This window comes from Mustelus asterias, chromosome 17 (assembly GCF_964213995.1).
Source record: "Mustelus asterias chromosome 17, sMusAst1.hap1.1, whole genome shotgun sequence".
Classification (NCBI taxonomy): domain Eukaryota; kingdom Metazoa; phylum Chordata; class Chondrichthyes; order Carcharhiniformes; family Triakidae; genus Mustelus; species Mustelus asterias.
In genome coordinates this window covers 79,632,235-79,655,272 of record NC_135817.1, presented here as the reverse complement: position 1 = coordinate 79,655,272, position 23,038 = coordinate 79,632,235, and the positions used below count along the sequence as shown (strand labels likewise).

The following is a 23,038-nucleotide window of genomic DNA, read 5'->3' as shown; positions in this document are numbered from 1 at the left end:
TTCCCGGGAGTCTGTGAATGTGGGGGAGGGCGTGGTCAAGGGGTAGGTGGGGGTTAGAGCAGATTGGGGCAGCAGTTGGAATTTACAAAACTGCGATCGATAGATTTTTGTCAGTTAAGGGTCTCGAGCGATATGAAGCAACAGTGGGTAAATGGAATTGAAAAACAGACCAACCGTGATCAGTTTGAATGGTACAACAAATCGAGCAGCTGAATGGTCTACTTTGAACAGGTGAGGGCCGAAATGAATGTTTTCCATCTATCATATGGATTGCATGCAATATAAAATGAAAGAAGTCCAATCTCAGTTGTTCTTTATAGAACAATTCAAATTGTGGACAAGAAAAAGCTTTTTAAAAAGCTTCTTATTCCTTTTTATTTGCTTTTCAGCATTGCAGAGCAGACAACCATCACCACAGCAGAGTTTGTGAGCCAGTCCATAGACATCAATGAGCCCGTTGGCAACCTCAAGAAGCTCTTAGAGCCACGTCTTCAGTGTTCTTTAGAAGCACACGAGATTTGTCTCCAAGATATTCTGGTAAAGAATAAGAAGATTTGATTAAAGTTTTCTCGGGAGCCCCATATTATTTTTTGAGTATTGCATGCTGTGACAGTGGGGAGGATATGGCTGTCCAATTTCCGACATTGATGGGCTCCTAGTTCATTCTGCGGCATTTTGTATGCTTGGTGTTCTTCAGCAGGTGCTTCCAATGGAGTTATTCTTGGTACTTTCCTGATATTTTACTTCCAGGGGTTTTGGAAGCACAATGATTAGCACTGCTGTCTCACAGCTCCAGGGACCTGGGTTCAGTTCCGGACCTGGGTTCAGTTCTGGGCTTGGGTCATAATCTGTGCAGAGTTTGCACGTTCTCCCCGTGTCTGCATGGGTTTCCTCCGGGTGCTTCGGTTTCCTCCTAAATAGAATGTCATGTGGGAAATGTTACAGGCTTGACCAGTATGGGAATCTGATGCTCATAGATCCTGTTATAGGATCATAGAATCCCTACAGTGCAGAAGGAGGCCATTTGGCCCATCAGGTGTGCACCAATCACAATCCCACCCAGGTCCTATTCCCGTAACCCCACATCATAGAATTATAGAATCCTACAGTGAAGAAGGAAGCCATTTGGCCCATCGAGTCTGCACTGACCACAATCCCACCCAGGCCCTATCCCCATAACCCCATGCATTTACGCTAGCTAGTTCCCCTGACACTAAGGGGCAATTTAGCATGGCCAATGCACCTAACCCGCACGTCTTTGGACTGTGGGAGGCAACTGGGGGAAACCCACGCAGACACGGGGAGAACGTGCAGACTCCACACACAATGTCACCCAAGGCCAAAATTGAACCCACGTCCCTGGCGCTTTGAAGCAGCAGTGCTAACCACTGTGCCAGTGTGCTGCCCCTTATGCTGCCAAAGCATGTCCCTTACTAAGTTTTAAATTCCAAACACCCCATCTTCACAGTCTTCCACTGACTCCTTCTCTTCCCAGCACATCTATTCCTGAATCGTCAACATCATCATCCCTATCGAGCCCCTTTAAAAGTTTCTTTCACTTCCGAAATGACCCAAACTGTGCTTTCCCTCTGCTACAATATCGGAGCCTGAGACTTCCGCCATAACATTATAGGGGGAATGGTGGCTTAATAGTAATGTCACTGGATTAGTAATCCAGAGATGCAGGCTAATGCTGTGGGGACAGGGATTCAAATCCCACCATGGCAGATGGTGGAATTTAAATTCAATTAATAAATATGGAATTGAAAGCTAGTCTCAGTAAAGGTGACCATGAAACTATCATCATCGTGATTGTTGTCAAGCCCTTTTGGTTCACAAATGTCATTTAGGGATGGAAATCGCCACTTTTACCTGGTCATGGCCTGCATGTGATTCCAGATCCACAGCAATGTGGTTATCTCTAAAATGCCCTCTGAAATGGCCGAGCAAGCCACTCAGTGCAAAAGCAATTAAGGATGACCATCAAAATGTTGGCCTTGCCAGTGATGCTTACGTCCCATGAAAGAATATTATTTTTTTAAAATCCCGATATTCCGCCTATATCTTTTGGAATCTCCTTCAGCAGCTTCAGCAATTCCTCAAAACTTGATTCTTTGATTGAGGTTTGTTACCTCCCTTAAATTCTACCTTTTAAAAAAAAGTTTATTTATTAGTCACAAGTAAGGCTTACATTAACACTGCAATGAAGTTACTGTGAAATTCCCCGAGTCGCCACGCTCCGGCGCCTGTTCGGGTCAATGCAACTAACCAGCACGTCTTTCAGACTGTGGGAGGAAACCAGAGCACCCGGAGGAAACCCACACAGACACGGGGAGAACGTGCAAACTCCACACAGACAGTGACCCAGGCCGGGGATCGAACCCAGGTCCCTGGTGCTGTGAAGCTGCAGTGCTAATCACTGTGCTACCATGCCGCCTGCTTACTTCCTACTCTAGTCCTACAGCCCTATCTTAGCTCATTCACCCACAGGCTGGCAAGGCCAGCATTCAATGTCCAAACTTACACAACTGAGTGACTTGTGGTCTGGAATCACATAAAAGCCAAACTAAGAACAGGAGATATCCTTCCCTGAGATATAAAAGCGAATAGCAAAGGACTGTGGTTAGTGATCAGGGATTATCAATTTAAAATTGATAGTGAAAAGAAATTTCAGGAGAAGTTTTACACGAGGGTTAATGGACCACACGATTGGGATTGTGGTCGGTGCACACCTGATGGGCCAAATGGCCTCCACCTGATGGGCCAAATGGCCTCCTTCTGCACTGTAGGGATTCTATGATCCTATAACACGATCTATGAATACACCATTCCATCTTTTAAGGGAAAAATGAATAAATGTTCGAAACAGCAGAGGGTTATGGGGAGAGAGCAGGGTAGAGAGGTTAACATGGAATTGCTTCACCAAAAAGCTAGTGTTTGCACAATGGGCAAAATGGTCTCCATCACTGCTATAAACTTGAATGCTTCCAATTATTAAAGTAAGAATTCTTCATTAAACTTGTCTGTTGCTGGGTGGAGGTAGGAGAAAAGGTAACAGCAACTTGTTTTATGTGTGAATATTTGTTTTAAGAAGTTTATTGTCCCTTTTCCAGCAGAGAACACACCACCAACAATTGATTTGCACTGTGGATAGTAGTTCTCTGCCTCAGTTTATTGCCAACATCAACTTGTATACCGGGGCGGCACGGTAGCACAGTGGTTAGCACTGCTGCTTCACAGCTCCAGGGTCCCGAGTTCGATTCCCGGCTTGGGTCACTGTCTGTGTGGAGTTTGCACATTCTCCTCGTGTTTGCGTGGGTTTCCTCCGGGTGCTCCGGTTTCCTCCCACAGTCCAAAGATGTGCGGGTTAGGTTGATTGGCCAGGTTAAAATTGCCCCTGAGATGCGTAGGTTAGAGGGATTAGCGGGTAAATATGTGGGGGTAGGGCCTGGGTGGGATTGTGGTCGGTGCAGACTCGATGGGCCGAATGGCCTCCTTCTGCACTGTAGGGTTTCTATGATTTCTATAACTATCAGCTTTCCCTTCTGCCGTAGAATCATATCTAATGAATTGGATTTGGAATGGCCTTTGAATCTAATAACGTTTCTTGCTTTGTCTATCGTCTGTTATAGCTGGATCCTAACCGCAGTCTATTTGACCAAGGAGTAAAAACTGATGGCTCTGTTCAACTCAGTGTGGAAGTCATTTCCAGACAAGGTAAGTTTGGTCTAAATCTTAGAACAGCTTGACCTTGCATTACGTGCTGTGTTCAAGGCCTAAGAACAGACATATTTTTCCTATTCAGGAAGCATGACCTAACCAGACTGATTGAAGGAAGCCTAATCAGAAATTTATTGGCATGTTCCCAGATTATTATTTTTTCTTCTTCTTTTAGTTCTTTGCTCTCTGCCTCCTCATCACCCACCTCCCTCCAGCTGTCAGGAGCATTACTGGACCTGTATGAGGAGCGTGATCAGAATTGCATCCTAACCTGCCTATAATCCTGTATAAATAGGACACTGGTGCCACTGCTGGTGACAGCCCCAAGTTAAACTTGCTGGGTTTGCCAAGGCTGGTCGCCAGTAAGACCCAAAAAAAAACATGACGGCACTAACAACAGATGTAAAAGCAGCTTTCCAGACTTTTCCCTGTAGGCTATAAATGTGTTTTACAATCACCATTTGTTTAGTCTCCCACTGCTTAGCCCAGGAGCACTGAAACAATAGCAACTCTCCGACAGGAGCCCTGGATAAGATCAGTTAGTTTGGCCTAGATAGGAAACTGAGCTCGGTGCTTTCCTGGGATAAAGCGGCACAGTGGTTAGCACTGCTGCCTCACAGCGCCAAGGACCCGGGTTCAATTCCCGACTTGGGTCATTATCTGTGCAAAGTCTGCACATTCTCCCTGTGTCTGCGTGCGTTTCCTCCGGGTGCTCCGGTTTCCTCCCACAGTCCGAAAGGCGTGCTGGTTAGGTTGATTGGACATGCTAAATTAACCCTTAGTGTTCCAAGATGTGATAGGTTAGAGGGATTAGTGGGGTAAATATGTGGGGATAGGGCCTGGGTGGGATTGTTGTTGATGTAAACTCAATGGGCCGAATGTCCTCCTTCTGCACTGTAGGGATTCTATGATTTACTGTTCTCTGATATAGAATATACAGAATGGAAACAGGCCATTCAGCCCCACTGGTTAATAAGAGCCTCCTGCCAATCTTCTTCTTCTAAGCCTATCATTATATCATATTCCTTTATGCTTATCAAACCCTTTCATAATTCTGAACACCTCTTATCAGATCACCCATCTGTCTTAAGGGGAAAAGAGGCCCCAATTATTCAGCCTTTCCTAATGTATATGAAACCACTCGGGACTGGTATCAACCTTGTCAATCTTTCTTGCGCTTTCTCCAGTCCTTCTCTATCATTTGTTTAATATAAAAACTAGAACTGTTAGACCATTCAAAGTGAGTTCTAACTGAGGTTCTTTACAAGTCTAATCCACCGCTCTAGAAATGATTCCCTAGTCTTTGTTATTTTTATGACCTTATTAACTCATGTCACTATCTTTAATGATTTGTCCTTCTATGCTCCCAGATTTCTTTCATAGATAGAGATTTACAGAATGGTAACAGGCCCTTTGGGCCAACTTGTACATGCCGCCCTTTTTTAACCACAAGGCTAGTCCCAATTGCCCGCATTTGGCCCATATCCCTCTATCCATGCCAACTTATCCATGTAACTGTCTAAATGCTTTTTAAAAGACAAAATTGTACCCACCTCTACTACTACCTCTGGCAGCTTGTTCCAGACACTCACCACTCTCTGTGTGGGAAAAATTACCCCTCTGGACCCTTTTGTATCTCTTCCCTCTCACCATAAACCTATGCCCTCTAGTTTTAGATTCCGCTACCTTTGGGAAAAGATGTTGACTAGCTGATCTATGCCCCTCATTATTTTATAGACCTCTATAAGATCATCCCTAAGCTTCCTATGCTCCAGGGGAAAAAATCCCAGTCTATCCTGCCTCTCATAACTCAAACCACCCAGTCCCAGCAGCATCCTAGTAAATCATTTCTGCACTCTTTCTAGTTTAGTAATATCCTTTGTATAATAGGGTGACCAGAACTGTACACAGTACTCCAAGTGTGGCCGTACTAATGTCTTGTATAACTTCCTCCCTTATCCCATTTAGATTCTTATTTTCCAAAGAGTACAGAAGCTACTTATTCTTCCTGCTAAACTGCATCGCCACAGACTTTTCTGGGTTAAAATTTGTCCCCAGTTACATGTTCATTCTGCAAATTGATAAATATCGTCCTGTAGCTTGGCTGTTGTTTGTTTGACTATCTCGTTGCTGGGGAGGAATGTGTGTCTTCCGCGATTACGTTTGTTTAAGCGTTGTTATTTTTAGCAGGAGTGGAACCAAAGTTGAACATCCTCGAGATTGTTAAGCCAGTTGAAACGGTTGAAGTCGTAATTGACCCAGATGCAGCACATCAGGCAGGTGCTGAGGCCCAGCTTGTGGAGGAAGCACAGGTGATAACGTTGGATGGCACAAAGCAACTGACAGCAATGCCAGATGAGACGTCTGAGCAAGTGACGCGATGGGCTGCAGCCCTCGAGGGTTATCGGAAAGAGCAGGAGCATCTTGGAATACCATATGGTACGGAACTGACTTTACTTCTGGTTACATGGAACAGAAACAGGACTCTCGGTCTGTTTGATTTATCCAGTAATTATGTTGCACATGGGTCTTCTTCCACCGTACTTCAGTTCACCCTATTAACCTATCCTTCTATTTCTCCCTCAATACTTCTCCAGCTTCCCATCAATGCTATCATCTCAACTACTCCATTATTCTTGAGATGTGTTAATTTTTTTTCTCATGTCCTGCTGGATCAAGCGGAGAGATGTCAATTGCTGGGGATGGAAATCTTTCTGTTTTGAGGATTCAGTGTCTGATTCGAGCATTCCAAATCGGATACCGCATATTGTGATGTTGAGGTAGACCCAGCATATAAAAGGACCTCGTTTTTTTGAGTAAATAAATGGAAGTTTAGGTCTATATTCATGTTGGGAGTTGGCCTCAATTTTTCAGCTGGGGGATCCATATTTAGGGTTATACTTGCCTTGTGTGTTGATGCATATGATACAGGCCTGTTTCCGAAGTGATACATGGGAGTTTTAAGAAGTGTGCGCACAGAGGAAATCGTGCATGGTGATCTGCAAATAGAAATGCGCCCTCCTGCATCTACATTGGCGGTTCACATTTTATACTCTGCATGTTAGTTGATCCCTGTTTTTGGAAAGATTTTAAAGCTTCAAAGGTCAACTTATATGCTACGATGTACAAATAACTTTCACACCACACAAGTCCCAGACAATGACCATCTCCCAACAAGAGAAAATCTAACCATATCCTCTTTACATCCATGGCTCTACCGTCACTTAATCCCCCACTGTCAACATCCAGAAACTGAACTGGACCAGCCATACAAATACAATGGCTAAAAGAGCAGATCAGAGACTGGGAATTCTGTGACGAGTAATTCATCTCCCCAAAGCCTGTCCACCATCTACAAGGCACAAGTCAGGAGTGTGATGGCATGCTCTTCACTTGCCTGGATGAGTGAGGTTCCAATGACAATCAAGAAGCTCAACACCATTCAGGGCAAAACAGTCCATTTGACCAACACCCATTTCACCATTTTAAACCTTCACTCACGAGGCACCGTGACATCAGTATGCACTGCAGCAACTTACCAAGCCTCCTTCAACAGCACCGTCCAAATCTGCAACCTAGACGGACAGGACAGCAGGTGCATGGGGCATCCAGAACCTGTAAATTCCTCTCCAAGCCACATATCATCCTAACTTGGAACTACATTGTCGTTCCTTCACTATCGCTGGGTCAAAGTCCTTGAACTCCCTCCCTAACAGTACTGTGAGTGTTCCTACGCCACAGTGATTCAATGAGGCAGCTCCCCATTTCCAGCTTCTTGAAGGCAATTGGGGATGGACAACATATGGTGGCCTAGTCCACAGCACCAGCATCTAAAAATAAACCAAAAAAATAGAGCTGCCTTTACCCTTATAATGTGAGCATTGTTCCCATGGTGTGAAAACCTCCTCCTAATATATTAGTTTAGCAATGTTCTATTTCCAATATCAGATGTGCAGGGGTTTGCTGAATAAAACTGATAATTCGGAGGTAGTTTCATGCTGTGAAGCAGGCCTGAACCTATTCATAGTCCTTTAGAGCAGAACCTTACAACTAACAGACACTGTTTTTCACTTTGACATGTTCTTGGCAATATTTAGAAACTTTGAATAAAATACCAGAGCAGCAACAACTTGTATTTAAATGCCGCCTTTAATGTAGTAAAATCTTGATTACTAACTGGCGACAAACATTTTACAAGAGGCAATTCATATGTCAGCTGATAGTTAGTCATTTATGATCACCGTTATAATTTTTTTTTGTAGATTTCTCTTTCTTTCCTCGTTTCTTCCTCTTGCTAAATTCATGGCGTTTCCTTAGCCAAGGGAATTGGTTAGAAATCTGTTCTCTTGCCACTGCCCCAAGTGGTGACTAACGGACAATGAAACAAACTGACTCCCAATTTTAGCCTTCTGTGGGAAAACACCCATCTTTCACTTCCAACTGTATCACAACATCCGGGTTGAGGTCAGGAACTCACAGCCTAGTGGGAAATGCAGCATTAATCCATATCCTGGAACTCCAGCCGAGTGCATTAGTGTCGAAATCTTTTCTGCACACCCCCCAAGTGTTGTTTACAGAGCTGGCTAGCCATTAAACAGGGTTGAAATGCTTCCTTTGCTCTCATTGTCCCAGACTCGGACCAGAAAATGTGCACGGGTCTCGCTTTCACTCACAAGCAAGCTACTGCCACTGAAAGTGCATTTGAGGATATGATCAAGCTCTGCTGTGCAGTCTCTCCTAGTCAAATGGCCTCTTAACACTCTGAGCCGAGGCGCACACATAATGACCAGTTGAGTGTGGTATGAAATGACTGCTGGTGTTGGCTCCCTGGGTGTTAGTGAGTCAACCACTTGGCAGGGGATTCAAGCCAAACCATCAATTTGGAAAATGCTTGTTTTGGTCCACTTCTCTTTCTAAAAGCCCTGTAGGAGGTTTCAATAATTTATTCTCACAGTGACTCATCAGCATCGGTTGCATGTCCTAGACCTCTATAACATGACCTACCTCTCCAAGTGTAACAGTGCCTGCGCCTGGTCTGTAATGATGGAAATTTAGCCAGTTTTGTTTCCAGTCTCTGACCATGCATATATTTTTTATCCAAATGTTGTTAAGACTCAGAGATAAAGTCACAAGATGATAACAGTCCAGGCCAGAATACAAAGTTCTCACTCAGAGTTTAGGGGGAGGCAGTGACGTAATGGTATTGTCATTGGACTAGTAATCCAGAGACTCGGGGCACTGCTCTGGGGACCCGGGTTCAAATCCCACCACGGCAGATGGTGAAATTTGAATTCAATAAAAAATTGCAATTAAAGGTCTAATGATGACCATAAAACCATTGTAAACCATCTGGTTCACAAATGCCCTTTAGAGAAGGAAATCTACCATCTTTACCTGGTCTGGCCTACTTATGACTCCAGATTTGCATCAATGTGGTTGACAATAAATGCCCTTTGAACTGGAGGCAGTTATGACTGGGCAATAAATGCTGGCCCAGCCAGCGATGCCCACATCCCATAAAATGAATAAATAAATAAAAACTTGCTAAATGACTTGCTGTCTTGCTTTCCAGTAAGAAGTTTAACAACACCAAGTTAAAGTCCAACAGGTTTATTTGGTAGCAAAAGCCACACAAGCTTTCGGAGCCCCAAGCCCCTTCTAGATCCTCTCCACTTGGAGCCAGCAGTTTGCGGTGTCGATGGTAGTCATGATGTGGAGATGCTGGCGTTGGACTTCTTGGGGCTCCGAAAGCTTGTGTGGCTTTTGCTACCAAATAAACCTGTTGGACTTTAACTTGGTGTTGTTAAACTTCTTACTGTGTTTAAGAACATAAGAAATAGGAGCAGGAGTAGGCCATCTAGCCCCTCGAGCCTGCCCCGCCATTCAATAAGATCATGGCTGATCTGAAGTGGATCAGTTCCACTTACCCGCCTGATCCCTATACCCCCTAATTCCCTTACCGATCAGGAATCCATCTATCCGTGATTTAAACATATTCAACGAGGTAGCCTCCACCACTTCAGTGGGCAGAGAATTCCAGAGATTCACCACCCTCTGAGAGAAGAAGTTCCTCCTCAACTCTGTCCTAAACTGACCCCCCTTTATTTTGAGGCTGTGCCCTCTAGTTCTAGTTTCCTTTCTAAGTGGAAAGAATCTCTCCATCTCTACCCTATCCAGCCCCTTCATTATCTTATAGGTCGCTATAAGATCCCCCCTCAGTCTTCTAAATTCCAACGAATACAAACCCAATCTGCTCAGTCTCTCCTCATAATCAACACCCCTCATCTCTGGTATCAACCTGGTGAACCTTCTCTGCACTCCCTCCAAGGCCAATATATCCTTCCGCAAATAAGGGGACCAATACTGCACGCAGTATTCCAGCTGCGGCCTCACCAATGCCCTGTACAGATGCAAGACATCTCTGCTTTTATATTCTATCCCCCTTGCGATATAAGCCAACATCCCATTTGCCGCCTTGATCACCTGTTGCACCTGCAGACTGGGTTTTTGCGTCTCATGCACAACGACCCCCAGGTCCCTTTGCACAGTAGCATGTTGTAATTTCTTTCCATTTGGATAATAATCCAATTTGCTATTATTACCCCAGTCCAACGCCGGCATCTCCACATCATTGCTTTCCAGCAGGTACTCCATCTGTTGGCTAAAAAGTCACAAAAATTCAAAATGCTGTTAGATTTACTTATATTATTTTTATTCCTTCTGGGGATGTGAACATCACTACCAAGACCAGCATTTAGTGCCCATCCCTGACTGTCCTTTAGATGGTAGTAGTAAGCCACCTTGAACTGCTGCAGTTCATATGGTGTGGATGCCCCAACAGGGTAGAAGTTAATGCCCTCCCCTGCTGCGAGTAAGGAGGTGAGGGAGGGGCCGTCATCTTTCTACCTCTGCCCCAATTGAGTCCAGCGTGAGAAGATTCATGTGCAGTCTCCACATCTTGTTGAGCTCCTTAATGCCCACATAATGACCCTAACCTGGTCCTTAAGGCAGGGTGTGGGACTTCGGTCAAAGGCACTGTGATTGAGGGACACAATATTGAAAAGTGGGGTCCCTGTTGAGAGCTGTGTCCCTGCCTTTTCTTCTCACCCTCCCTGGCCCCACAACGCCCATCTTGTCCTTGCTCATTTTTGGCCAGGAGACCCTTGTCGATCCAAGGCCTCTGGTGAGTGCGTAACTGTCAGCTCCCACCAGTGGTTGAGATCCCAGTTGTATGGATTAAATTCCACTCTGTGTTATTGCGGAAGGATTACTGACCACGCATAGTGGTGAATTAATTCTGAAGTTGGAGGCAGGAGATCACTTGTGTGGGAGGGAAATCCTTCGTGAATCTATCTTCAGTTTTAGGCAAAGATCACTTCTGACAGTCTGACTTTTTAATGTGGAATATATCTGGTGTTACTGCTATAGCCTTCCTTTTGATTTCATCAAAAACTTTCCCACTCATGGGAAAGCCTTTGCTCTTTGAAATCGATATTTCTATGTAGTTGATTTAAGAAGTTTTTTTTTTTCGCTTCCCACTGTATATAGCGCTTCACTTGAGCTCTGCTCTGCTCTGTTCTGCCCTGCCTTTCTCCTCCCTCTCTCGCTAACAAAGCTTTCAACAATTACACTCACGATGTCTCCACAGTTCCTGCCATTATTGGCTATTCTCTGAGCTGTGAGACAGTTGCAAAAGTTATGTATGAAATAACTCCTCCTTTAAATAGAATATTCTGAGAATTTACATCCTTTGCATGCATTTCACCTGGTTGTGTGTCTCCTTTTTTGCTCTAGATCCAATTCAGTGGTCAGTGGACCAGGTATTGCATTGGGCAGTGTGGGTAATGAAGGAGTTTGCCATGATTGATGTGGATGTGAAGGATCTGAACATTCTGGGAAAGGACCTGTGTGCCCTCAGCCAGGATGAATTCCTGCAGAGAGTACCAAAAGGAGAAATTCTGTGGAGCCATTTGGAATTGCTGAGGAAGTGTGAGTAAATCTGTGTAACAAATAAATCTAAAGTGTAATGAATGTGTTTGCCAGATGACTGAAGATTAGAATTTTGATCATTGAACTTGTTTTGAAAGAGAGTGACATTGTGTCACTCGTAATAAAACTGACACAGACCCCAAGTTAGCTAAATCTGTCCTTTTAGCCACAAACATGGTTTATCTCTACTTTTGTCTCCAGTTTGTTTCCATTATGTTTGGAATTTTGTTCACTGTCTGTTTTGTCCTGTTTTTTTTTTCCTTGCTCTGTTGCCCACTGTCCAACAATTAGTTTTCAATCATTGGTTTTTCCCCTCTCTCGCATACAAACAGACAAATTAAGGGCAGGAGTAGGCCACCCAGCCCCACAAGCCTGCTCCGCCGATCTTAGTATAACTTCAGACCCACCTTCCTGCCTTCTCCCGATTTAAAAATACTGCAATGAAGTTACTGTGAAATTCCCCTAGTCGCCACACTCCGGCACCTGTTCAGGTCAGTGCACCTAACCAGCACGTCTTTCAGACTGTGCGAGGAAACCGGAGCACCCGGGGGAAACCCACGCAGACACGGGGAGAATGTGCAAACTCCGCACAGACAGTGACCCAAGCCGGGAATCGAACCCAGGTCTCTGGCGCTGTGAGGCAGCAGTGCTAACCACCACGCCGCCCTAACCTTTCACCCCCTTGTTAATCAACTCTACCTGAAAGTCCCTGCTTCCACTGCCCTTTGAGGAAGAGAGTTCCATAGACTTGGTGACCCTCTGAGAGGAAAAGGATTTTTTTCACCTCTGTCTCAAATGAACAACCCCTTCTTTTTAAACAGTGTCCCTAGTTCTAGATTCTCCCACATCCACTCTGTCAAGACACCTCAGGATCTTTTGTAATCAATTCCCTTCACAATAAGTAACATTCTATTAGCTTTCCTAATTACTTGCTACACTAGCCTATTGTGATTCATGCATGAGGACAGCAGATCCCTCTGCATCTCCGCTCCGTAGTCTCTCACCATTTAGACAATAAGCTTTTTTTATACTTGCTGCCAAAGTGGATAGTTTCACATTTGCCCACTTAAATACTCCAATTGCCAGATTTTTGCCCACTTACTAAACCTATCTATGTCCCTTTTGGCCTCTTAGGTCCCCTTCACAATTTTCTTCCCTATCTGTCTTTGTATCATCAGCAAATTTAGCAACCATACCTCAGTCCTTTCATCCAAGTTTTTATATGAATTGTAAAATGTTGAGGCTCCAACACTGATCCCTGTGGCACACCACTTGTCACATCCTGCCATCCAGAAAAAGACCAATTTATGCCAACTCTGTTTCCTGTTAGCTAGCCAATCTTTGCCTCCTGGAAAGCTAAGTACATTACATCCACCGGTTCCCCTTTATCCACAGCACATGTGAGCCTTCAAAGAACTCCACTACATTGGTTAAACATGATTTCCCTTGCACAAAACCACGTTGACACTGCCTGATTGCCTTGAATTTTTCCCAAGTGCTCTGCTATAACAACTTTAATATTGGCTTCTAACATTTTCCCTGTGATGGATGTTAGGCTAGCTGGCCTATAGTTTCCTGATCGTGGCAAGAAGAGAGGCCATGATATATCCAGGTGTTGCAACAAAGCCTGTCCCAGCTCAGTAGCCACACACACTTATATGCTTGGATTTTGGTGTTCTCCCTACCAAAACCCCGAACTGCATTTTGTAGCCTGACCATTGTGTGTGGATAGCATCACTGCTAATCCCAGTCCTGCCAGACATGCATGCACTATATATAGGTTTTGAATTCACCCTTGCAGATTGGTTGTGGCTGGCAAGGTCAACATTTATATCCATCCCTAATTGCCCTTGAGAAGGTTGTGATGAGCCACTGCAGTCAGTATGGTGAAGTTCCTCCCATACTCATGACTAGTTAGACAGCTCCAGGAGTTTGAGCCAACGACAATGAAAGAACAGTGATGTTTGTCCAACTCAGGTACTGTGACTTAAAGGGGTCCTTGAAGCGATGGTGTTCCAAGATGCCTGCTGTCCTCGTCCGTCTTGGTGGTGAAGATCACGGGTTTGGGACACCTGTCAAACAGATGCGAGTGCCCCAAAAAACGTGCATCTCCCTCTGCAGTGGCCCTGACTGGTTCTTCACCTCCAAAATCCCTGCTGCCCTCTAGCACCAACCCTGCCCACTGGGGTTATGGAGCCTAATTCCAGCATCTCGGTCATCCCTGCTGAGCATCTTTTCAGCACAGAGCTATGATTGAGGCTAACACTTAGATTGATTGAATAAAATCTTGTATCCATAACATAAACTCTGTATATGAGGTATAGTGAAATACTTTGGCAGATGTTTCTATAGAATAGGATTCAAATGCTTTGGTGAATGAATGAATGAATGAAGCCTGTTCCTGCCTTACAGACGTGTTAGCGAGCCAAGAGCACACCGGTGAAATAGCAACCGTTACCATTGACCAACGTGAGTACTTAACTCTAAGTACAGCCTTCCGCATGAGGAAGAGAATATATGTGTATCTGTTGTTGTAACTCCTGTTTAGCCCCCTTTCCCCTGCTCATTTGGCCAGTGCACAGCCATGTTTTACAATGGTTCTGTATTGATTTTCACAATCTTTCAGCTACTATCAGCCGCATAAATGCCTCTCTTCAAGAAGCTTTTAAATTTGCTATGTTTTTGATGAGCAGGTGATTTGTTCATATCTGGTTCACAGTTTTAAGTCTGTATTGTGTTTTTATTGTAGTCGGATTTGTGAGGTATTTTGGGTACGTTTGATACATTATGCATTTCATAGAATCCCTACAGTGCAGAAGATGACCATTCAGCCCATCGAGTCTGCACTGACTCTTACCTGGGCCCTATCCCCATAACCCCACCTATTTGCTCTGCTAATCCCCCTAACCTATATATCTTGGGACATGAAGGATCAATTTAGCATGGCCAATCAACCTAACCTGTCCATCTTTGGACTGTGGGAGGAAACCAGACACGGGGACATACAAACTCTACACAGTCACTCAAGGCCGGAGTCAAACCCGGGTCCCTGGTGCTGTGAGGCAGCAGTGCTAACCATTGTTTAGCCCAGCGTGTATGTGGTGACAAGAGTCTAATTTGTGTTGCACACGATTATGGTATTTCTGGTGTTTGTGAGGAACACGTTAAATTTGTCCTTTCCGTTTCTCGTGAAAGCCAGAAATCTAGGCTTGGGTTATTGCTGAAGCAAGGTATTTGAACCCAGTTGCAGCTGTGGTATATAGGTGGAAATGGTCGGGATGTCGTGCCTCAGTGATCCCTTGCGATGGTTATTTATATCCACTGAAAAGGAGTTGAGACTAGTTTCACGGGAGGAGACTTTCATCCCATCCGCCTGGCCTGGATTCAAGCTGTTGTTGCTTTTGCATATTGTTGCAGTCAGCAAGTTTCAAAGCGCCGGGATCCTCCCCTTGTGGGATGCTTCCAAGTGAACCTTTTACAATGAGTAATGGACACTTGAGTAGTGCTATTTTTCTTTTGATAAATTGCAGCCTAGTCTTAAATTTTGCGTTTTAAAAAGTTAAACGAATGTTCTAGTATAAGTCAAGTAAATCCATTAGCTACGGAGAGTATTTACATTTGTGATGAAGAGCAGAACTAGTGCCCATCAGAATAAGATAGCCACCAAGAAATCACTTGGGGAATTCAGAAGACATTTCTTTACACAGAGCATGGTGAGAATGCATAACTTGATACCACGGGGAGCAGTTGAGGTGAATAATATAGATGTATTTAAGGGGAAGCAAGATCAGCACGAGATGGAAGGAAATAGAGCATTATGCTAACAGTGAAATGAAGAAAGATGCTGAAAGGCACCAGCATGGACCAGCTGGGCTAAATGGCCTGTTTCTGTGCTGTATGTTGCATGGGGTAGCAAAGTGTGCCATTTAAGTGGAAGCTGGATGAAAGTGTGCAAGTCAAAAAGGATTAAAAAGGTATGTTGTTGGGATGAGTTGAGGGAGGAGAGGAAATAAACACCAATACAGAGCATCTGAACTGAAAGGCAAAAATACCTTGCAGCAATACTCGGAGTGTGATATACAGTTTATAAAAGAAGTGTTTTACTGTATAGCATACAATACATTATTCTGTTAGAGTGAACCTGTGTTTAATGTGTCCTATGCCTTTAACGTCTAGTCTACTTTCTGTAAGTAATTAAATCCTGAGGTCAGTCAGGCTTTGATTGCTCTTTAGTGAAAAAAATGATTGGAAGGTGCTTGTAAATCTTTAGCTGCAGGTCACAGGAACACTTTTTCATTCTTTACAAGTGTGACAGACATTGTTGATTTTAACAGAGCGCTGCTGAAAGGGAAAGAGCTATTGGAATTTAAGCATCTTTATCAATTGTTCATGTAGTGAACAAACATTGTTCTGTAAATTATAGATTTCATTTTGTGAGCTGAACATTGCCAGGAACAGTAGAAGTGAGGCTCTGTGCACCATCTGCCTGCTGCAGCTCATTTAAACCTGATGCTTTCTTTTCAGCTGTCCAAATAATTCCTGCAACTGTGCAGTCATCAGCTCCCACCACCATCAAAGTCTTCACTGGAACACCCAAGTCTGCCAAAGTCCCACGTGCTCCAAGGATCTCTGGGGAAGACAGAAGCTCACCTGGGAATAGAACGGGTAAGGAGATATTATTGCAGCGAATGGGTTTTGATGATAAAGTGATGATCCTAGAGCAATATCAGGATACTACAGTGTTAATCGTAGCAATAGTCGTCTGTTCAGCCCCTCGTACGTGCTTCGCCGCCATTCAGCTGGCTCATGACTCAATTTGCAAAAGTTTCTCTTTTCTTTCCTGCCTGAATCTACTGGTGCTCCATAGGAAATAGGAACAGGAGTAGGCCATTCGGCCCCTCAAGCCTGCTCCACCGTTCAACAGGATCATGGCTGATCCGACATTCCTCACATCCACTTTTCTGTCCTTTCCCCGTAACCTTTGACTCCATTACTGATCAAAAACCTACCTCCGCCTTAAATGTACATGCACAAGGACTCTGCCCCCAAAGCTCTGTGGCAAGGAGTCCCAAAGGCACTCAACGCCCTGAGGAAAGAGATTCTTCTTCGTCTCAGTCTTAAATTGGCACCTCCAACTCCGGGCTTTGTGCATTTGCTCCTGTCACTATTTCATTGCCACACTTTTAATGGCAGAGCCTTTAGGCAACTGTTCCCCATCTCCTACTGAATCCACTGATCTTCAACCTCTGGTCTTTTGTTCATCGAACGCACTCCCCCTCTCCAATTGATGGCAGAACCTTCAGATGCCTCAACACCTTATCCTCCTCACTTCAGTCTTAATCTTTAAATATATTCTTGGGGTTCATCTTTTTGAATAGACTCTTGTACACTTTTCCTACCTTTTATACTGTGGCTTTTTGCATCTGTCCCTTTATGCCATTCAATTTCCCCTCTCCTTCTGTAAAACTTCCTGGACGTTTTCTATGTTGAAGATGCCATATTAATGCAAGGTGTACTTTTCTGTATCCTATAAAATATTTGGAGCCCAGAAAAGCATGATGGGCAGAATGGCTGCCTCCTGTGCCCCACAAAGGTTGATAGACAAGGTGAGGGCTGTGGAGTTGAGGTAATACATCAGCATGATGGAGAACGGGTTAACAGACAGGAAATAGCGAGTAGAGATAAGTGGGATGAAAGTTTTCAGGCAGTAACTAATGGATTGGTACTGGGCCTCCACTCCTCACAGTCTATATTAACTTAAAGACACTGAGGGGAAGTCATCATTCTGGAATTCGCTCCTTGACAGCACTGGATGTACAATACTGAGTCCATACAGACTGCAGCAGTTCAAGGCTGCAGCTTAGCACCCCCTCCTCAAGGATAATTAGGATGGGCAATAAATGCTGGCCTAACCCATAACTCCCACATTTTGTAAATGAATGAAGTAAACACCCATTTGGCGAACAGCCCAGCGATAACGAGTTCAACTCCTACAGCAATTTAGGAAATTAAAATCAACAAATTTGGCAATTGGCAGGCAAGCACCAAAGAAATGTCCACACAAAGCCGCTTGATTAAAATCCTGAAGGGAATTTGAAGTACGTGTAGCTCAAATCCACATTACACAGTTGGCTCTTAGTGCCCTCTGGATGTTAATTGTCCATAGAATCACAGAATCCCTACAGTGCAGAGGAGACCATTCGGTCCTTCTTTTAAAAGAACATATTACCCACGCCCATCTTCCCACCCTATTCCCGTAAACCCCCACACTTACCATGGCTAATCATCTAACCTACACATCTTGGGACACCAAGGGGCAACTTAGCATGGGCAATCCACCTAACCTGCACATCTTGGACTGTCGGAGGAGTCAAGAGCACGCAGACACGGGGAGAATGTACAAACTCCACACAGTCACTGGAGGCCAGCGTTGAACCTGGGTCCCTGGCACTGAGAGGCAGCAGAGCTAACCACTGTGCCACCGTGCTGCCCATGTTTGAAGAGCTAATAGATATACATCTAAAAATGCTAAGATGATACTCTGTATATAGTAATGCAGAAATGTGTGTGATAATGAGTTGTTTGCTGTGTTCGCCTTTAGGTAACAATGGGCAGATCCAGCTCTGGCAGTTCCTCCTGGAGCTTCTGACAGACAAGGATGCACGAGACTGCATTTCATGGGTTGGGGACGAAGGGGAGTTCAAGCTGAACCAGCCAGAGTTGGTAGCCCAGAAGTGGGGTCAACGCAAAAACAAGCCCACCATGAACTATGAGAAACTGAGCCGGGCACTCAGGTAAATTCTTCACCCCTAATCTAGTTATTGCAGGCCATTCTGCCCAATGGGATTGTGTGTTTCCAGATGGCTTAACAGCTGTATGGCGCAGCGTACTATTGACTTGAGATGCCATTGTCATGTATTAAATGTACATTTTCTTCTCTCTGCTGACTTGTTTTACCATCGTCATCCAGTGCCTGTCTTGAGTGTTACTCCTTTGCATTTGACCCTAAACAGTTAATGACAGCAAGCTATCAGGTCATGGTAGGCTTTATAGCGGAGCATAATCCTGTCCTTGGCTGATATCCGGGCAAGTGGACCCACACACACAGACTTTACATCTACGGATGCTGGAAATCTGAAATAAAATCAGAAAGTTTGTCAGCATCTGTGAAGAGGGAAACATACTAAATGTTTCAAGTCCAATATGACCTCTTCCGAAGAGGGGTCACATAGGAGGCAAAACATGTTTCTCTCTCCACAGATGCTGCCAGACTTGTGGAGTTTCTCCAAAACTTTGTTTTTAATACATCGGTGATTATTAGATTTGGAATAGGAAAGTTGCCATCTTTATTTTTCTCTTCTTCATCCCACCCACTGTCCCCCACCGCCCGGTCCCACCACAGGAAAGTGTGCTGAGGTCAGTTATAACAACTGATAACAGCACCCCCAACCTAGACCGGGAATACAGCTGAAGTTGCTTTGCCATCAAAGGCTCCCTCACACGTGTATCACTCACTCCCTCGTACGTGAGCTGGCTTACTCATTCCCTCACGTGCGGCCTTGCACGCTCCCTCACGGGGGGGGGGAGGGGCGGGGAGACTGGCTCACTCTCTCGCGTGCGGGCTCGCTCCCTCACAGGTGGGCTGTCTTGCGTGCGGCCTTGCTCGCTCCCTCACGGGCGGGCTGGCTCGCTCTCTCATGTGCAGGCTAGCTTACCGTCTCCTTATCCCCACTGGTTGGTTTATTCCTGAAACTCGTAGCCTCCTTTTGCCTTTTAAATCTTGATCATGCCCATTGGTATTTGCTCCTGCTTCACCAGATAGAAAACAAATAACAAACACCACTCTACTCATCTGCCTCCTCCAGTTATAGCTTCCAACTGTTAATTAATGCAGTGTGCTGTACAGTTGTCTGATCCACGACAATCTTTTATACTAAGAGCATTAAGTGAAATATGCCATTTTGCACATGACCCTTTTGTCCTATACTGACTGATTTATGTTATGTTCTACAATTACCTTTTTCTGCAGCACTTTCTGTGCTGTTTGCTGTCTCCAGTTTTTGCTTGAATATAGTCTCGTGTTCTTCCATCTGGTATTCAATCGTAACCTTTAATGCTCCAGTGAGTTCTAGTTTATAAATATGCAGCTTGATTCATTAAGTAGGTTTTAAGAGGTTGCAGTTACTCTTCGGCTGTCAGACGAGCAGGTTTCCGAGTCAGTGGACAAGTAAGGAATTGAATCTGAGATGAAAAGATCATTTCCAGCATACATACTTCCTACCAACAGAAAATGGTTTTTTAAATTCTTTTGTCATGCTTACAACGTATCCTTCATCCCACCTTATTGGATTGGAGCACATTCAGCTGCCTACTGCAGCCGTGACCTCTTCTGGGCTACAAGTCTAATTCCTGTAAATAACATTGCCTACGTTTAGAAGATAATGGCTGTCTGATGTAGCAAGTTTTCATGGTTTCGTGGTGGAAGTTTGTGTGAATTTCTGGCACCATGTCAAAGAGGGAATCTAGAATGACCCAGAAGCTTATATATGGAAGTTTCTGCTTTCTATATCCCATTTCCCGTTTTCTTCCCCCCCAAATTTGTTAACGTTAGACGGTGTAACTCTACACGGAGAGGAAAGGGGTTGATAGAAATCCTCATCTCATCGCAAGAAACAATACTTTTCACTGTATCCCAATACATGTGACAATAAATCAAATCAAAAATCTCAGCTAAGATTATATCCAAACTTTTTGCCCCACTGAGCTACATGAAAAGCATGTTTTTACATATGAAGGGTGGGAGGGTCAGGGATCTCTTTGGAATGAACAGAGAGCAAAGGGTGGGTGGTGAGATGGAAGTAGAGGGGAAGGGATTGTAATTTCAGGTCAGAGGATGGGGAAAAGTCATCAAGTCTCCGATGAGCTTGCCTGGAGTGTACGTTTTCAGGAAGAAGAGGTGTGCCTGTGACACCGAGTGCCAGCGGTTCCAATGAACAGTGCCTTTCAGCTCATCGGCCCACTCCCAGGTCACCACAGTCTTCCTGTCGCACATAATCTGACTCACTGAATCAACAGTCAAACCCTTGCTTACCCAAGGCCTGCAACTTTGGTTTAGAACACTAACACCGCCACTTGGTCACCCACCAAGTCATTCTCCCTATCCAGAGAAAGAGGGGAGTGATGATAAAAGAGAGACTCGGGGCTTAATGTTGTGTGGTCTGATTTAAGACAGTTATCACCCCTGTTCTAATCTCCCAGCTGTTCCGAAACTCATAAAGCTAAAAAAATAGAAGCAGGCCATTCAGAATGTTCAATGTTTCAATAATATCACCTCATTCTTCAAAAGTCTAATGGGTAAAGGTCCAACCTGCTTACTGTTTCCTCATAAACTAACCCCTTCATCCCAGGAATCAGTTGAATGAACCTCCTCTAAACTCCTCCTAATGCAATTATATCCTTTAAATAAGGAGACCTAAACTATAGACAATACTCTGCATGCAGTCTCACCAAGGCCCTAGACAGCAGTGGGCACGCTTCTGTACTTTATACTCAATTCCCCTTGCATTAAACATAAACATTCCATTTGCCTTCCTAATCACTTGCTGTATCTGCATACTAACTTTTTATGATTCATGTATCAGGGCACCCAGATCCCTCTTTACTGTAGAGTTCGGCAATATCTCTCCATTTAAATAATATACTACTTTACTATTCTTCACGGGTGGCACAGTGGTTAGCACTGCTGCCTCACAGCTCCAGGGACGCACGTTCCATTCCGGCCTTGGTTGACTATCTGTGTGGAGTTTGCATGTTCTCCCCAATGTGTAGGTTAGGGAGATTAGCGGGGTAAATACATGGGGTTATGGGGAAAGTGTCTGGGTCAGATGCTCTATTGGAGAGTCGGTGCAGACTCAGTAGACCGAATGGCCGCCTTCTGTACTGTAGGGATTCTATTCTTCAAGTTCATGTGTTCCCACATTATATTCCATCTGCCAGATTTTTTGCCCACTCATTTAACCCATCCATATCCCTTTGCGAACTCTTTGTGTTCCCTTGACAATCAATTCATAGCGGCAGTGGTGGCAATTTGGTGATTGCTTTGCCCAGGAAGTAATGCATTGGGTTTCTTCTATCTCAAGAAACGACATGCAAAGGCGATGGTTCAGAAGCAAGCTGACGATAAAAGAGAGAAATAGCCAGCAGTTGATTTCAGGCTTTGGTTTGTAAAGCTTGTAGGTGGTCGAAGGGAGAAAGGGCTGAGCAGATAGTTTCGTTTTTCTGCACTGTTTAATTTCTGGTCCTCTTTCTTGTCCAGATACTATTATGATGGAGACATGATATGCAAGGTCCAAGGGAAGAGGTTCGTCTACAAGTTTGTGTGTGACTTGAAGACGTTGATTGGCTACAGCGCAGCAGAACTCAACCGCTTGGTCACAGAGTGCGAGCAGAAGAAACTGGCCAAGATGCAAATTCACGGTATGGGGGGACAGTCGGTGACCACAGTAACGCTGGCTGCGGCCTCCCTGCAGAGTGAGAAAGACAGTTGAAGAACCCCGCCTGAGGGCTGAAGCTTGGCGTGTTGCGAGCTGCTCTTCTCCCCCAACTTTGAACGGCGCCTGTCCTCTGGTATCCCGGTTGGGTCGAGTGGCTTCTTCCTCCTTCAGCTTCTGGGACTGTACAGTGTAAACGTAATGAGCTGCCTCAGAGGGAGGCCGAGGCAGGGACTCTCTGTCCCACTGTCTATGTGCACTGCGTCAGCAGTGTCAGAATGGAGCAAGCATTAGCAGCAGACTTCATGGTATATTAAAAAAAAGTGTACCTGCTTCACCTTATTCTATCAAATTTTTTGAGTTATTTTTGCAGATATTTTTACCCTTATGTGAATTTTGAATAAAAAAGGTATACTCCATTCTCCAGGTGTGATTAATGTCCATGCAGTTATAAATGCTATTATTGGGTATTCTGAAAGGTCACCCCTATCCTTGCCAATTGAATGTTTTCTCAATCACCTGAAGGCAGGTATCAAATTTTGGTTTTGAAGAACTTTGAGTAAATATTCTCTCTTCTTTTCCCTATTTCTCATTGGGTCAGAAGATTGTAGGTTCAACCCCCACTGCAAGACTGGAGGACATGACTTGGGCAAGGGAGGCAGTGGCATTGTGATATTATCACTGGACTACAAATCCAGAGACCCAGGGTGACCTGGGTTCGAATCCCACTGTGGCAGATTTTGAAATTTGAATTCAGTTTAAGAAAAAAAATCTGAAGTTAGAAGTGTAATGACTACCATTGTCATGTCTTATGGACTAAAACCCATCTAGTTCACTAA

At 44.4% G+C, this 23,038-nt stretch overlaps 1 protein-coding gene across 3 annotated transcripts in view; it reads left to right on the top strand.

Annotated features, from left to right (window-relative positions):
• The window catches only part of gabpa (GA binding protein transcription factor subunit alpha), a 46,786-nt gene extending 24,155 nt beyond the window's left edge, over positions 1-22,631 (top strand). The window contains exons 4-11 of one of the 3 annotated variants that reach the window (XM_078233022.1): positions 390-537; positions 3,633-3,717; positions 5,908-6,159; positions 11,515-11,709; positions 14,122-14,178; positions 16,234-16,374; positions 18,311-18,503; positions 22,025-22,631. In XM_078233022.1, the coding sequence (XP_078089148.1) occupies positions 390-537; positions 3,633-3,717; positions 5,908-6,159; positions 11,515-11,709; positions 14,122-14,178; positions 16,234-16,374; positions 18,311-18,503; positions 22,025-22,256 (1,303 nt within the window). In that variant the 3' untranslated portion in view covers positions 22,257-22,631. The remainder of the gene's footprint in view (positions 1-389; positions 538-3,632; positions 3,718-5,907; positions 6,160-11,514; positions 11,710-14,121; positions 14,179-16,233; positions 16,375-18,310; positions 18,504-22,024) is intronic. The other 2 variants (XM_078233024.1, XM_078233023.1) reach the window with 2 other exon arrangements.
• The last annotated feature ends 407 nt before the right edge of the window (positions 22,632-23,038 follow it).